Here is a 17,964-nt window from a genome sequence, read left to right as displayed (position 1 = left end):
GTTTCTCAAATAAGTGTCAGTTTGCCGCAATGTGACATCATAACTTTGATCTCCCTGTCCCTGAATTACAGGAGACAAGTGGAGTTTGAATGATACCTTTATTGGCTAACTGAGTAAGTATGGATAGCAAGCTTTCAAGACCTCTCAGGTCCCTCTATCAGGCATGTTATACAATAATGTGAAAAACCTCTCTTTAAGTATCGGTCAAATAGCATGGTTACAATTGGGAAGCAGATAACATCAAAATGTCCAAGACAAGGTTCTTTGATCAGTCAATAGTGTTAAAATCAGAGGTGGATTGGAGTCATAAAAGGAGGTGTCAGGAGGTATTCACAACTCTAATGGGGTCAGGTTGTGTGCATGTCTGGTTTGTTATCTACAAAGTGATAATGGGATACAAATTCCCTATCCTGGTTGAGGCCAGCATTTAAAGAGTTAAATTTAAGTATTAATTTAACCTCCCATATTTTTCTCTCCCTCTGAGTTTTGAACAGTCCCATTAATACAGCCAGTCTGATGTCTCTGATGCTATGTCCATTTTGGCAAAAATGTTCTCCCACTGGTGTCTCTGCTCTCTTGTTGTTGATGTGGAATCTGTGTGAATTAAACCTTTTATGCAACGGCTGGCCTGTTTCACCCACATAGAGGGCTGTTGGACACTTTGCACACATAATAAGGTAAACCACATTAGAAGATTTGCAGGAGAAGGCACCATTGATCTTATGGCGTGTATTTGAATTTGGTATAGGCACCATGTCCACAGTGTGGATGTGTGCGCATGTTTTACACCTTCCTTGTAGGCAGGGGAAAGTGCCATTTTTTGTGGACTTGTTCAGGGCACTCCTGGTTAATAGTTGTTTAAGATTGGGGGGCTGTCTGAAGGAAAGTAGGGGAGGCTGTGGAAAAATTTCCCTGAGTCTGTCATCGGTGTGTAGTGTTGCTTGAAGTTCTTTAGATATTTTGCGTAGAGCTTCTACCTGGGGGTGGTAAGTGACAACCAGAGGCACACGGGTTCCAGTATGATGTTCTTTGTACTTTAGTAATTTTTTTCTGGGAATGTTGGTGGCCTTCTGTATCTGGTTGTCAATTATCCTGGCATTGTAGCCCTGGTTCATAAAGTCTCCCCTTAGTTTCTGGAGCTGTTTGTCGCGATCTGCTGTATCAGAACAGATGCGGTTGTATCTAATGGCCTGGCTGTATATGATAGAGTTTTTTGTATGTTTGGGGTGGAAGCTGTTGTTTTTAAGGTAAGTCGGTCTGTCTGTTGGTTTGCGATACAGGGATGTGTGGATGGTATTGTTCTTGATGCTGATGGTGGTGTCCAGGAAGTTTATTTCTGTGGGTGAGTGGCTGATTGTGAGGTTGATGGTGGGGTGAAATGCGTTGTAGTTCTCGTGGAAGGTGAGAAGTTCCTCTTTGCTGGCGGTCCAGATGATTAGAATATCATCTATATAGCGAAGGTACACCAGGGGTTTTGTTTGGCAGGTGGATATGAAATCCTCTTCTAATTTTGCCATAAAGAGGTTGGCGTATTGTGGCGCCATTCGAGTACCCATCGCAGTCCCAGTTTTCTGGATGTAGAGGTCCTGTCCAAACCTGAAATAATTGTGGTTAAGTATAAATTGAATGAGCTGCGTAACTGATTCGGTGTCCATGTTGTGTCGGTTCAGGTATTCCTGGCATGCTGCTATGCCATCTCTGTGTGGGATGAGAGAAAAATATGGGAGGTTAAATTAATACTTTAATTTAACTCTTTAAATGCTGGCCTCAACCGGGATAGGGAATTTGTATCCCATTATCACTTTGTAGATAACAAACCAGACATGCACACAACCTGACCCCATTAGAGTTGTGAATACCTCCTGACACCTCCTTTTATGACTCCAATCCACCTCTGGTTTTAACACTATTGACTGATCAAAGAACCTTGTCTTGGACATTTTGATGTTATCTGCTTCCCAATTGTAACCATGCTATTTGACTGATACTTAAATAGAGGTTTTTCACATTATTGTATAACATGCCTGATGAAGGGACCTGAGAGGTCTTGAAAGCTTGCTATCTATACTTACCCAGTTAGCCAATAAAGGTATCATTCAAACTCCACTTGTCTCCTGTAATTCTACGGCTAACACGGTACCAACTCTCATCTTTTATCATCATGGAAGATACCCCAATGTACCGCACCATACGAAATGTAAAAGACCTCTTGAAGAAACTTGCACACCTGGACAGCGACATCTTCTTCCTTACTATATGCAAAAAGGAAAATCTAATCCCTGAAGAATCCCACTCTGGACACATACAACAGCAGATATGCACAACAACTGTGCACAAGAACATCACAAAGGCTACGCAACAACCTCATTAGGATTTGTTACAATAGGAAATCAAAATTACAAGCAGAGATATTTACCCTCAAGGAACAGCTCGGACCAGACTATGAGGACATAAAACAGACCCTGCAGCAGTACTACAGGAAACTACAAACACTCCTCATCAACACTAAAAATAAGAAACTACAGAGACTGAGAAACAAAGCAGGTTTCACACCAGAATCCACCAGCCAAGTAAAGCAGAACTGCATTGTGAAGCTCTCAACACACAGACCGAGCAGAGAAGAACTATCTGTCCTCTCCAAAGGCTTGTCATTCTGTCCCACTAAACCTGTGGACAAGGTTACACTATGCAGCGACATGGAGGAATACTTCAGAAAACTCAGACTCAAGGAATTCTTCCATGATAGAGAAGACACCAACAGCACAGAGCAACATCACAATACCCGGGTTCCCACAAAAAGATCCACTTGGAGCCCAAAATCAGGCAGAAACCCTACACTGGACAGGTACTTAGAGAGCTTCAGAAACAGAGCCACTGTGGAAATACTGGAGAAACGGGGTGACCCAACACCCAACCTGACACACAAAGAACATAAAGCCATTCAATCCCTGAAGGACAACCAGGATATTATTATTAAACCGGCAGACAAGGGGGGTGCTGTTGTCATTATGAACACCACTGACTATATACATGAGGCAAATAGACAACTGTCAGATGAAAGACACTATGTGAAGCTACAGGATGATCCCACCAAGGAATTTACTAAACAACTCAATAGGATAATACAAAAACTGCCATACACCATTAAAGACCAGCTAAAACTACTAATTCCTGAAGATCCAAAATTAGGCTCCTTCTACATGCTACCCAAAATACTCAAAGAAGACAACCCAGGGAGACCCATCATCTCAGGAATTGGTACACTGACAGAGAATATATCTGGCTGGATAGAAAACACCTGCAGGGTGTTTTCTATCCAGCCAGATATATTCTCTGTCAGTGTACCAATAGTACAACAAACCAGATATATTCTCTGTCAGTGTACCACTAGTACAACAAACACCCAGCTTCCTTCAGGACACCACAGACCTCTTAAACAAACTGGCTGACCTGGGCCCACTCCCACATAACACTCTCCTGGCCACCATGGACGTTGAATCCCTATATACCAACATCCCACACAGAGATGGCATTGCAGCATGCCAGGAATACCTGAACCGACACAACATGGACACCGAATAAGTTACGCAGCTCATTCAATTGATACTTAACCACAATTATTTCAGGTTTGGACAAGACCTCTACATCCGGAAAACTGGGACTGCGATGGGTACTCGAATGGCGCCACAATACACCAACCTCTTTATGGCAAAATTAGAAGAGGATTTCATATCCACCTGCCAAACAAAACCCCTGGTGTACCTTCGCTATATAGATGATATTCTAATCATCTGGACCGCCAGCAAAGAGGAACTTCTCACCTTCCACGAGAACTACAACGCATTTCACCCCACCATCAACCTCACAATCAGCCACTCACCCACAGAAATAAACTTCCTGGACATCAGCATCAGCATCAAGAACAATACCATCCACACATCCCTGTATCGCAAACCAACAGACAGACCGACTTACCTTAAAAACAATAGCTTCCACCCCAAACATACAAAAAACTCTATCATATACAGCCAGGCCATTAGATACAACCGCATCTGTTCTGATACAGCAGATCGCGACAAACAGCTCCAGAAACTAAGGGGAGACTTTATGAACCAGGGCTACAATGCCAGGATAATTGACAACCAGATACAGAAGGCCACCAACATTCCCAGAAAAAAATTACTAAAGTACAAAGAACATCATACTGGAACCCGTGTGCCTCTGGTTGTCACTTACCACCCCCAGGTAAAAGCTCTACGCAAAATATCTAAAGAACTTCAAGCAACACTACACACCGATGACAGACTCAGGGAAATTTTTCCACAGCCTCCCCTACTTTCCTTCAGACAGCCCCCCAATCTTAAACAACTATTAACCAGGAGTGCCCTGAACAAGTCCACAAAAAATGGCACTTTCCCCTGCCTACAAGGAAGGTGTAAAACATGCGCACACATCCACACTGTGGACATGGTGCCTATACCCAATTCAAATACACGCCATAAGATCAATGGTGCCTTCTCCTGAAAATCTTCTAATGTGGTTTACCTTATTATGTGTGCAAAGTGTCCAACAGCCCTCGACGTGGGTGAAACAGGCCAGCCATTGCATAAAAGGTTTAATTCACACAGATTCCACATCAACAACAAGAGAGCAGAGACACCAGTGGGAGAACATTTTTGCCAAAATGGACATAGCATCAGTGACATCAGACTGGCTGTATTAATGGGACTGTTCAAAACTCAGAGGGAGAGAAAAATATGGGAGGTTAAATTAATACTTAAATTTAACTCTTTAAATGCTGGCCTCAACCGGGATAGGGAATTTGTATCCCATTATCACTTTGTAGATAACAAACCAGACATGCACACAACCTGACCCCATTAGAGTTCTGAATACCTCCTGACACCTCCTTTTATGACTCCAATCCACCTCTGATTTTAACACTATTGACTGATCAAAGAACCTTGTCTTGGACATTTTGATGTTATCTGCTTCCCAATTGTAACCATGCTATTTGACTGATACTTAAAGATAGGTTTTTCACATTATTGTATAACATGCCTGATGAAGGGACCTGAGAGGTCTTGAAAGCTTGCTATCTATACTTACTCAGTTAGCCAATAAAGGTATCATTCAAACTCCACTTGTCTCCTGTAATTCTACGGCTAACACGGTACCAACTCTCATCTTTTGTCCCTGAATTAGCAGCCTTAAGAAGCAAGAAACATAGATTTTGCTTTTGAATAAATATCCCATATCGGCTTTTCCTAGCGAAAATGTGAATGTTTAATGCAATATCTTGTTTGTTTTTTTTGTTTCATTTTAATTTCTTCTAAAAAAAAATTTTCGGACCATTGCGATTTCTGCATTTTTTTTTGTTAAAGTTAATTGAGGAATTCTACCACAAATACAGAGAGGGAAATGGGAACAAGGGTATGGGGAGAGATGACGCACTAACAGGGGCGGGCAACGGCAAAAACTCCAGGGAGCCCCCTTAACTCATGCAGGGAAGTAATGGTCGGTGGAGAGAGGTAGCATCGGTGAGGTGAAATGATTTTGTTATTGGGGTTGTCCTGTGGTTGACATTTTCTGTTTCCATCCAAAATCATTAATGGTGATTCAGGTGGTGGTGGGCTACCAACACAACAAGACACTATCAGACCATGCATTATTTGTATCATCTATATTGGCCCAGTGTGGGGGGTCCGGTGTCAAAATGAGCAAAGCTGAATGCTGGACACTAGAAACTTGTAAATCAAGGTCAGACTCGCGCCGTTCGGGAGAGAGCTCAGTCTTTGTAGAGCAGAGCTGCCGATAACCTGCTTCAGGATAACCTTGATAATTGGAGCAGTATATTAATATTATTTAAACATTGTTTATGCCGAAACACAATGGCGTGATTACTCTAACTCAAACATTCTCTGTCTCTTCTCTTGTGTAGTATATCCCATTGTAGATCATAAGCTCACTGGTGCAGGGCCCTCCTCACCTTTCGTTTCTTTAAGTCTGAAATGTTACTGGATTCACTGCTTGTTATGTACAGTTTACACATTGTACAGCGCTACAGAACCAGGTGGTGTTATGTAAGTTAACAAATAACAACAATACGCAATTCAACCAGAGGATGTGTACATTTTTGTGATTTGTGCTGACTATGCAGTAATCAATAGAACACACAACTGCAGGAATACTCGCACCCCTAGTTACGTAGCATGGAACTCTCCAGCAATTAGAAGAATAGAAGACCTATAATGAGGACTGTGAAAGTTGGGATGAATAATTAGCCAGAGAACAGTTGGATGCATTTTCCCTCCTTAATTTATTCTTCCTAATTACTTAAATTTAGCAGGAGACAAAATTTAATCAATCAATCTAGAGGCATTGCAGTTTATTGTGCAGATTGACTTGGGAATAGAGATCACAAGGAGCAGACATGAAGCTCTCAACCTGGATGTGGGAATCAGGTGATTGACGGGGGGCCACCTAAGTGGTTTAATTAGAACAGTCTAAAACAGATCACACGCACACACTCAATGTACGTTGCTAACTATTGTCCAACACCCTTTAGACGCGGTTGTGAGAATGCAGTTTACGCACCTCCTGCGACTATACAAGTAGAACTACAATAAAAAATGTTGATGGCTCATTGTGTTTTTCGAATTACTGCAAAATAATTTCTCCCCAATCCCTGTGTGAAGCCTGCCCAGAGTAACAGACTATGTGAAGTACACTTCTTGTAGATGATATGTGTTGGAGAGTTTTCACTCTAGTAATAATGATCACTACAGTCTTTCATGCGTTACACATAGACTCTGCTTTATGACATAGAGACTGTAGAGATACTCACAGGAGAAAATACTCCTCTACTGGTCATAATTGTTCAATAAATTAACAGAATCCAATAATAAAACATAAATATTTATTCCAGATAGTGGGTGGAAAATAGTCTTTATTATCTTGCTCAATTTCCAGCAAAGGTCTTCTTCAAGACTTTTCCTTCTCATCTCCTTGAGTGATGATGTAACACAGTGACTTGTAGTCGATGTTTCCGGCCACATCGGATGTGTAAGATATAAATAATGTGTATTAATCTGAATTCAGTTGAATATTCTTAAATGTCTGAGCCAGGGAGGGAAGATAAATATTATATAATAGATGGGTTAATATTCATTCTTGGGGCGGCTGGAGATTTAGTGGTAATTGTTTGGTCTTTAGTACGTTTTTCTGATTCCAGCACAGAAATAGTTAAAGCATTAACGCTGCGGTTCTCTTGTCTTTCAGTCAGCGGTAATAAAATCTGGGATGAGCGGACGGTAATGTAGGCGTTACAAGGAACCTAAACGGCCAATAAACAGCGCCATCTAGTGACAGCTGACTAGCGCCTCAGGCTCTACGTATGATTCGTTGCCCGTCTGATTTGAATACCCATGATGCACCGCGTCATCTTCTACTATTGTTCGGTTCTGATTTATGAAAAAACAGTTAAATAGGTAATTTTAGCTATTAATATGTATTGAGTTTGCAGTTTTGATGTTTTTATGTTAACTAAACTACCGATGCCGCTTCAGTTATTAAGCCCGCCTTAATATAAATGATTATTGTGTGTAGTCGGGTTCCTCCCCGGCTGCGCTGTTCGGTATACTCTGGTTTCTCTTCAGATCGAATAAATCTTTCGCCTTTTACTAAAGATTTCCGTGGAGAGGAACAACCATGAGTTTCGACCAATTTTTTGATGCCTGGCCTTAGCTGGGCTGACAATTCTGTTAATAAAGATAGATTATTACGGTGTGTGCCATTACGGAGCACGCTCAGACTTTGTAGAGCAGACCTGCAGATACAATGCTTCAGGATAACCTTCAGAATTGGAGCGGTATATTAATATTATTTAAACATTGTTTATCCTGAAACACAGTGGTATGATTGTTCTACCTCAAACATATGCTCTTCTCTTGTGTAGTATAGCTCGTTCTAAATTATAAGATCACCCTTTGTTTGTTTAAGTCCAAAATGTTACTGGAGTCACTGCTTGTTTACCCATTGTACAGCGCTACATTATTTGATGGTGCTATATAAATTAACAAATGAAAACAAAACACAAATCTATAGAATACACAACTGCAGGAATACTCGCGCCCCTAGTTATGTAGCCTGGAACTCTCCAGCACTTAGAAGAACAGAAGACCTATAATAGGGACTGTGGAAGTTGCGATTAATAATTAGCCAGCGATAATTTTCCCTCCTTTACTTATACTTTCCAATTGCTTTCATTTAGCAGGAGACAAAACTCAATCAATCAATCTAGAGGCACTGCAGTTTATTGTGCAGATTGATTTGGGAATAGACATAGCAAGGAGCAGACATGAAGCTCTCAAGCTGCATGTAGGAATCAGGTGATTGACAGGGGCCAGCTAAGTGGTTAATTAGAACAGTCTAAAACAGATCACACGCACACACACTCAATGTACATTGCTAATTATTGTCCAACACCCTTTAGAAGCAGTTGTAGTGAGAATGCAGTTTACGCACCTCCTGCGACTATAGAAGTAGAACTACAAGAAAAAAATGTTGAATTACTGCAACATAATTTCTCCCCAATCCCTGTGTGAAGCCTGCGCAGAGTAACAGACTATGTGAAGTATACTTCTTGTAGATGATATGTGTTGGGGAGTTTTCACTCTAGTAATAATGATCTCTACAGTCTTTCATGCGTTACACATAGACTCTGCTTTATGACATAGAAACTGTAGAGATACTCACAGGAGAAAATACGCTTCTACTGGTCATAATTGTTCAATAAATTAACAGAATCCAATAATAAAACATAAATATTTATTCCAGATAGTGGGTGGAAAATAGTCTTTATTATCTTGCTCCATTTTCAGCAAAGGTCTTCTTTAAGACTCTTCCTTCTCATCTCCATGACTGATGATGTAACACAGTGACTTGTAGTCGATGTTTCCGGCCACATCGATAGGAGTCACCGCAAACATCTGTTCCACCTGGGAGGGTTATATAGAGCGGTTACCAAGTATACAAGCTGTTTACACGGCTTCTTATGAAAGGCTAAGATGACAGACTGGACATTCTTAAATGAATGACTTCATGCAAGGCAAACATAAAGGTTTTTAGAAGAGAAAATTGAATCCATACAAAAGGCCTCGGGCTGACAAATGGAATGATAATTGGAAGTGCTATTCGTACATGTTTTCTATAGATAAGTGATAAAGAACCTTTGAGCTGCCCATTTCAATCAAATGCATATTGAAGTCCATTTGCAAATTGGTGCAGGCATTCCTTTGTTATATGACCTAGTAAGTGAGTGTTATGTCTCATTGGTGTTTATTCACTAAAGAAGGAGTTTGCATGGTGATTTAAAGAAGAGTTGGACTAATGGAACTATCAAGGGCCAACCCTGGGATGTTTCTCCGGCAAAGGACTGAGCTGGCCCTTCATAATACATAGTTCAATCAGCTCGGTCATTTCTAAAAACTCACTGATTTTTACTTGGATTATGTTTTCCCAAAGCAGCTCTTTTTCCAGAATAATATTACTGGGATCGGCCCATCATAATGCAAAAATGTTCCATTCTCTTGCAAATTCCCACTTAAGTTCCTCAGGGGCGGTGTACGGGTTAGGTATGCCGCCTGTAGTCCGTGTCAGTCCATATCCAATACACGGGAGATGTCCTACTACTGACTTTACTTCCAATACCTTACACTGCTAAAACATCAAAGAGTCTGCTATCACGGTGTGAATATTGAATTTGTGCCTTCAGCTTCTCAGCAGATATTTTTATGTTAACCCTGAGTGTCCTTTTCTGTGTGACTCTATGTGCAATGAAAGGTTAAGAGTGGACAGGTGGTTGGCTATTTCTTGCTCCAAGTAAGTTAAAAGAAACTGACCAAGTCTATTCAAGGACCACAATGAGGGGGGTCAGAAGTGATTGATTATATCAGCTGCAAACATGGTCTTTGCCATAAACTGACCATAAAAGGATGAATGGTTTTCTGTATCTTTCTGTGTGTATATTTCAGGACACTGATTATTTGCCACGTAGACAGATTTTAGCATGTAGTTGTCTTGTTTGTAAAGGTATATAAGACATGTGTTGTTTTCATTGAGAGAGAGTAGTCTGGCTGATGACACTCCCTCGTGTGCACGAGCAATAAAATCTGCTTATTCAACTCTTTTGGGAAGAATCTGTGTCTCAAAGTTACTGAGCATTCACAACGGCGTTTATCATGACAGCCGGCTAATGGTGCATGAATCCCTCTAAAGGGATTTTGACCAAACCGAGACAGTTGGTACATATGGTGAAGAAGGTTTATATTAACTACTCTTCTATGAGCATTGAGTATTGTTTTCCATTCCAACTGGTTTATGGTTACAATGAAGGTCTGCAAGAAGACTGGTTGAGCACTGTTGGAAACATACTTCACACCTGCTAGAATGCTACGGATTAGCCTTGACTTTGGTGAGTAGTTGGGGAATATTGTGTACGGATCAAAAGTAAGAAGGGAACATATGTGAGACGTTTAATGAAAGGGACCGGTAGAGTCACAGGTAGCTACCAACCTCTTCTGCGGTGAACCTGTCAGCCTGCGTCATCAAGAGCAGCTTTAACCTAAATGGGGAGAAGAAGGACAAATGAATCAATGGGAACATTAAAATCACTCCTTGAACATCCTCAACCAGAGACAGGTAATCTTTAGTTATCTAAATATTCCAACTCCTATTTCTCACAACTTGCCAAAACTGTCATATCCCTGACCTACCTCAAGGAACAGTCTTCATTTTTCACAGAGCCCCCATAAATCCCAAATGTACTTTTATTAGTGACCGGCACTTTAATGTAAACACTAACTTATGTAAGGCAGTCGGCTCGACTTTGACCAAAGTATAAGGGTTAAAAGGGAATCAGTTGTGTAAATACACACATAAAAAGCATGTTACTTATTACATACATATTTATTCTATAGTCAGTTATTAAATAATACAAATATAAAATTATTAGCGCAGAGAGGTCATACATACGTTTCTCAAGTGTTTTTAATACAATGATTGTCACACTTGCCCCATAGGGGGCACAGCGAGTGTTATATTCTTCTCATGTGGCCCATTGCAGAGTCATTGCAAATAGAATGTGCCACATTTTGAGGGTGTAAAGTCCCTTTAAATATTCCCTGTGATAGTTTTCTGAATGTCTAAATTCCCAGTTCTTCCGCTACTTGGGATGACTTACTCATCTTTATTAATATTGCCGGTTCCATTTGGGTCCAAAAGTTTGAAGGCGCTGAGGATAGAATCTTCTGGGTCCGTTCCTAAAAAATGAAAAAAAAAGTAAAATAAGAGAAGACCCAGTGGGAAAGAACTTTATATATCTTCCGAATATTTTTTTTATTTTATTACAGTGGAAGAATAAAAAACAGTGGGTGGCAGTGACAACAAAGACGCAAGGATGAAAATGATGAACGGACGTAGGAATGAACAGGTTATTGGCCAAATTAGTGGTGACGAATGTGATGAGGCACAGTGGTGAGGAGCACTAGAGCACAATACAATACAACGACACAACCAGATAAACTCTGGATCATCACACAGTCAGTAATTGCAAATAATGATGACGTTATCTGTGATCAGCAATGTAACGAGAGCATCTTCCACCCACCGTTAAGCTTCTCCCCAAACAGGGACAGGAATACAGTGAAGTTTATGGGTCCTTTTCCTTCCTTTAGCATTTCTTCTAATTCCTCGTCATTCGCGTTCAGCTTCCCTAAATGATTGAAATTGATAATTATGGAGTGAGGAGTGGAGAGGTGTATGTATTCTGTGGGTCTGTATGATGGATGGGATGAAAGCATATGGTTTTATCACTGGGATCATTGCATTGTTGCTGTTTCAGGGCTTATTAATACAGAAAGGTTACCAAAATACCACAACAATAGTGAAGGACTAGCCTCAGCTAGTATTGCAGTGAGTTGAAGCACACCAACAGTACACTATTTAGTGAATAAGCCCCTCTACATGGAACATTTTCCACTGGACCACCAGAAGAGCTTCATGTATGAACAATGGCCAATGCTGGACGTGGGATGACTAAGCTCCCTGGCACTGTAAGGCTAACGGCCAGCAAATGGTTTGCATGCCCGTGGCTTCACGCTGTAGGGCCCTATTGGCAGCTGGAGAAGCAGATCAGGTAAACATGGGATGATATTGGTCAGCGGTCCATTTTCCTGATGGTCCAGATGGCCAGTCCTGACCTGACAAATAGCTTGTACAGAACTACATTATAGAAATATAGAAAGTGACGGCAGATAAGAACCATTCGCCCCATCCAGTCTGCCCAACCTCTGAATACTTTCCTTAGTACCTGGCCTTATCCTATATCTAGCTTGGCCTTCTGCCTATCCCATGCTTGCTTAAATGACTTTACTGTATGAACATCTACCACTTCTGCTGGAAGGCTATTCCATGCGTCCACTACCCTTTCCGTAAAGTAATATTTCCTGATGTTTCTATCATATCCCCCCTGTCACGTCTTTCTTCCAGGCCATATAGGTTACGATCCTTTAACCTGTCCTGGTAAGGTTTATCTTGTAATCCATGAACCATTTTAGTAGCCCTTCTCTGCGCTTTCTCCAACATATCTATATCCTTCTGGAGATCCGGTCTCCAGTACTGTACACAATACTCCAAGTGAGGTCTCAGCAGTCCTCTGTACAACGGCATGAGCTCTTCCCTCTTTCTACTGCTAATACCTCTTTCTATACAACCCAGCATTCTGCTCGCATTACCTGCTGCTCTACTGCATTGTCTGCCTACCTTTAAATCCTCAGAAATAATTACCCCTAAATCCCTTTCCTCGCACTTTGAGGTTAGGACAATATCAAATATTCTATACTGTGCCCTTGGGTTTTTATGCCCCAGGTCAATACATTTTCTGTACTGTCTACGCGTTTCCAGAATAGAAGTTTGGAATTGCCTGATAACATTTAAACATGCCAATAAACATGCCCGTGCAAAAAATTGCAATTTATTTAAAATCTACACCCACAGCAAACCCCCCCCCAAACTATTAATGCTGTGCTTTGCAGAAAACTCACCTAGTTGCATGTATGTTTCTTTAAGGTCAGATTTGGTGATAATCCCATCTCTGTTCTGATCTATACAGCTGAATGCCTGGAATAAAGAAGACATATATTGGATGTGACCTTCGCTACAATCAGATCATCGTCACCCAAGCAGTCCCAGACCTTCTGTCTCATCCATCCTCAACCTTCTAACAGATCAGGACATTAAATTGTTGCTTTGAATGTTATTACAAAATAGTAATTCCCCCCCACACTGTAATAACTGTACAGAATCATCCGATGCTATATGAATAAAATGTCATAATAATACTGTGACTCCGCAGATCATATCCCTTATTCTGATATCGGACACGCTTTGTACCTCTTTGAATTCCTGGATCTGGGATTGCTCAAACATGGAGAAAACATTAGAAGAGCCTCGCTGAGCTCGCTTGGCAGCTGCCTTCCCTCTGGTCACGGCTTTTCTGCTGGCCTGCGGGTTATATAGTGAGAACGCTGGATGTACGGCTGATACAGGTATAACTGCATGGTGGGCGGTATGGAAGATCAGTACAGGCGAGTGATATCAGAGACCCCTTAATGCGCTTTCAGAACAGAAACATTAACAGTACAATATGCAAGATCAGTGTTGGTGATGGTGGCCCAATAACCGTCTACTGTATGTGTTCAGTATAGGAGAAACGTCAGTAATACGGCATTATGTGTCGGCTCATTATGAAGACAAGCTTACATGTATCATAACACAACAAAACGCAGGTCATACATGCACATTTCATGCAGTTCACTCACCATCTCTTTTCTCTTCTTCTGTCTGCTACTCGGACATCTACCCCCTTACATTTTATATAGCCTTTTATCTCTACTGCAGCTAAAATAGCCATTCCTCATAGCCAGAGAACCAAAAATGGCCTTAGAGAGCCAGGAGAGATAAGAGCACAAGTGTCCAGATTCCAGACCTTTGTGCGGCTAAATTAACTCATTACAGCTCTATGTCGCCTCTCCTATCGCTTCATTAATATCACCCTATATTATATCCTTCTACCAGGACTTTTTATACTTTCATTTTAGATCTTGTCAATCCACAGCTGATACGTGAAAGCAATGGCCCTCACACACCGATTCATTTCCAATTTAAGTTGGAATTCGGGGTAAACAAGCCTGAATCAGCTAGACTGAAGTTGATTTCAACTAACGGCAACTTGAAACTTTTAACTACTAAAAGCCAACATTAAATAATAAAGTTGAGCCAGATTGATAATTCAAGAACTGCGCCTAACATAATACTTTAGGATGCCACATGGTGGCATAGAGTTTGGATAAAGTTTAGAGGACCTATGTGAGGGCATATCCCAGGGTACCAGTGATCTGCAGAAATGATGCCCAATACATATCATGGCATTAGGACCCTATCAATTGATTGAGGAATATGTGTTTGAGGTGAAGCTAGGGAGGGAATTTTTGGGAGGGGTACATTCCATAACATGATGGGGGGGTCATCAATTGCACCTGTGTCAGGACAGTTTCCACGTAGGGAGAGGAACATATATTTTTGAACCATACAAAGTTTCATTCCATACCCCTATGGTCTGTAATGCGAGCATGAAGATTAAAGTGATTTCTGCTTATAATTTATTTTTTCCATTAAATGGTTTGTGAACACCCAGAAGCCCCACTACACCACAGAAATGTGTTTTTGGCTAGGAGGTGGTAAAGCGCCATTTTTTTTATTATTGGAAATAGGGATAACTTGGAAAATTTGCACCTGATATGTACCCAGAGAATAGAATTTGTACAAAAGTATGCCAAATCTGTTTCCTGGAATGACCTATATGATTTTTACATTCTGGGACACACCTAAATTGATATTCTGCAGGTTCATTCCTTTATGAAAAGGATCCCCAATCCCCAATCTTCCTCTTCTGGGTTCCTTCTCCTGAAAATGAGGTATGATTCCTTTCTTTCCGTCATCTGCCAGAGGGCCAGATCTTCTTACTCTTTCCCCTGAAGAGGGGTACCACTGACGTGTTCAAAGAAGTTCTTGGGGGCTGCCAAGGCTTCTTGGCGCAGAAGTTAACTCTTTTGTGGCATACCCAGGTTGTATGTTAACATATGACTGGCTCATATTTTGAGCAAATTGCATATATTTTCAACAATTTGGATCCAAAGCAGGACACATACCTGGGAAGGGGGCCTCTAAACGCGGCTTTTAGCCGGGCCCTGCAAATTTGTGTTAAGCCACTGGAGGGAAAGGTTAGTTGCCCCCCTGGCATGGGCTGAATTTTTGGGGAACCAGCTCCCCTATGGCATTTTCAGAGTACACACAAAAATGTATCAAGACAATCCTAAAAGCCTGGATGGAACATATGATTAGATTAATGACTTAACCTTTAACAGGCTCCGTAAGAATTATTGTTATACATGGAGATCATTCCTGTAACTCTCTCCCTCTTACATTTTCTATCATGTCAGAGATTAGACTTAGGTTAAATATAACTTTTTATACTACAACGGAGGAGTTTGTAGATGCTATGGGGTGTGCTTCTAAGAATATGTATACTTAAAGTGTTACAATTGCCATTTTAGTACTATCACACCCTGCAGATATAATCATCATTGTAAGAAAGGACTTGATCTTGCAGATATAAGTTACATCTACTTTACATGGTTTTGGGTGTGACCAATAGGATGGTTTCTTTCATACGCCGTTCTGGTATAAGTCCTTTGGGCAGAGGCATAGTCTGGCCTGGGCCAACTAACCCTAGTTTGTGCCTTTGTATCAAAACCAGTGAGTAATCAGTGGTTACTAGTTTGGTGGTGCCCAACCCAGTGCAGTAACATTACATACATTTGCAATCCTATTTGTATGCTTAAACATGGTCGGTGGGTAATCATCGGCCCATGGCAAGCCCAACAGTGTAGGCCAGTAAATATATATATAGTGACACTTAAAACACACCTGAAAGATGATAAAACTATTTTATCCTTATTTATATTTCATTTCTGCACAAATTCTTTGCCCATTGACAAGATATTAGGTCCCAACACCAAAGGGAGTGATAATCCACTTAAAAATGATAAGGCTGTTTCTCAACCTTCCTATTAAAGGAGGCTTCATATAGAAAAAAAAACATTGACAGACATATGATTTAATAGAAAATACCAAATATATATATTCATTATATGTAACACATAACACAAAAAGTCTAACACAGATTGACAAAAATATACATTGGACAAAACTGTATTTTTAATAATTTTTTGTCATTATACAACAAATCTATTGTGAAGTATTTTGCCGTTATATGAATCCTATGAATTCATTATCCAAACTGAAATCCAGCGACTTGGAAGGATGACCACGGAGCACTTTTACCGATCCATTAATAACTACAATCGATTAATAAATTAAACACAAACTATTTGATTTGCATGCCTAATCTCTTTTCCTTTAAATGATGTATTAATCATGCCCTGTTACGACGATCCATGCATTAACGCTCGAGTAACGCGGTAACACCACACAGACGATGATTTCAAAATGGCACCAAGAAAACATAACATAAGCCATTTTTTAAAACTTTTTCAATATTTTAATATGTTTCCCAAACTCCTCTATGCCCCACAGTTTCAATGAGAAACCCTCTGCAGGACTCGGGGTCATTCGACTGGTGTCAGGAGGCGGCCTACCAAGCCCTATTTCTCCGTGAAACTCTGCTCTGAATCTAGAGGGGTCTGGACTATAGCCAAAACTTGGCTTACTCTCTATTTCATTTAAAGCAACAACAAAAAACGTTAGTTAATAAGTAAGATAAACATACAACATATAAGAGGGTTTGATAAGATGTACTATACGCATCATACATGTGCATATATTAGTCGTATGCTAGAGCTGTGTCTTGCTCATTAGTTTAAGCAGCATAATCTCAGAGGTATAGTCTGCAGTACGTTCCCCTAGTATGAGCTTATTTGTGACTCTGTACAATCCTCCCCTGCCGGCCCTTACCAGCATCGCAATACTAATGTTGCCGCCGTCCAGATATAAACCGTCTAATAGCAAAACTCTGCTGATTTGCCTTACTGGGGAGATTTTATTTGGATGCTTTAAGACTGAGATGATATTCACCCCCCCTGGTTCTTGCAGTGCCTTTATTGGGCCACCGCTGTCATGTAGCCCTTCACGTAAAACCAATCTGTTCATCAGTCCTTCCAGTACAGTAAATTCTCATTATTTTTCTATTCTACAGCATATTCTGTTCCAATGTCTGTGTGTGTTTACAGCCGGTGGGCCATCCTGCGCTGGGGAGGTAGTGAACGAAAAAGTTGAGACCAACGGCTCGCAGGAACCTAACCTTATATTTCACCTAGAAGCAGTGGTTCGGTATTCGGCAATTCAGTATTCGCTGCGACTTTACAGAACATAACAAGAACGGATAATAAGAATTTACTGTATGAACTTTGTTACACGCTATAATGAACAGGCCATTGCGGCATCGTCCTTCCGAATTCCAGAGGATGAATTCTCTGACGCTGTCTCCTTTCATTGTATGTTCAAAAAGTTCTCAGGGATTTTCAGGCATCATATATCCTTTAGACCGACTCTTTCCCATGACTGTATTTCCTGTAACAAGTAAGGCAACATCCTGCATCCGTACATTTCTCGGTGATGTCACCTCCTATATGTCTGGTACCTTTTTTTGTGACATCACTTATTATAGAATAATACTGCATATGTTATTTTTATTGTTTATAGATACACTGATCTGGTTAAAATAATTACGATTATTAATTCTGTTTTTCTTTCCCCAAACTGAAATGTGATTATAATAGTAAACTGTGGTGTCTTGATCACTTCTCGATAGCAGGTCGGATGACT

At 40.7% G+C, this 17,964-nt stretch overlaps 1 protein-coding gene and 1 non-coding gene across 2 annotated transcripts; one reads left to right on the top strand and one right to left on the bottom strand.

The window, feature by feature from the left end:
• The first annotated feature begins 7,638 nt into the window (after positions 1-7,638).
• LOC128492942 (U5 spliceosomal RNA) lies at positions 7,639-7,753 on the top strand. Its single transcript, XR_008354152.1, has one exon. It is a non-coding gene; the product is annotated as a U5 spliceosomal RNA (small nuclear RNA).
• A 1,062-nt stretch (positions 7,754-8,815) lies between these two features.
• Positions 8,816-13,914, bottom strand: MYL7 (myosin light chain 7). The gene is made up of 7 exons (XM_053462843.1): positions 13,881-13,914; positions 13,453-13,563; positions 13,104-13,179; positions 11,669-11,773; positions 11,243-11,321; positions 10,576-10,624; positions 8,816-8,999 (listed from the first exon to the last, which is right to left on the bottom strand). The coding sequence occupies exons 1-7, from the start codon at positions 13,881-13,883 to the stop codon at positions 8,895-8,897; spliced, it is 528 nt and encodes a 175-aa protein (XP_053318818.1). The 5' UTR covers positions 13,884-13,914; the 3' UTR covers positions 8,816-8,894.
• Between the last annotated feature and the right edge of the window lie 4,050 nt (positions 13,915-17,964).

This window comes from Spea bombifrons, chromosome 4 (assembly GCF_027358695.1).
Source record: "Spea bombifrons isolate aSpeBom1 chromosome 4, aSpeBom1.2.pri, whole genome shotgun sequence".
Lineage (NCBI taxonomy): Eukaryota > Metazoa > Chordata > Amphibia > Anura > Pelobatidae > Spea > Spea bombifrons.
Note: the sequence above shows the minus strand (reverse complement) of the source record. Positions and strands in the feature narration are given on the sequence as shown.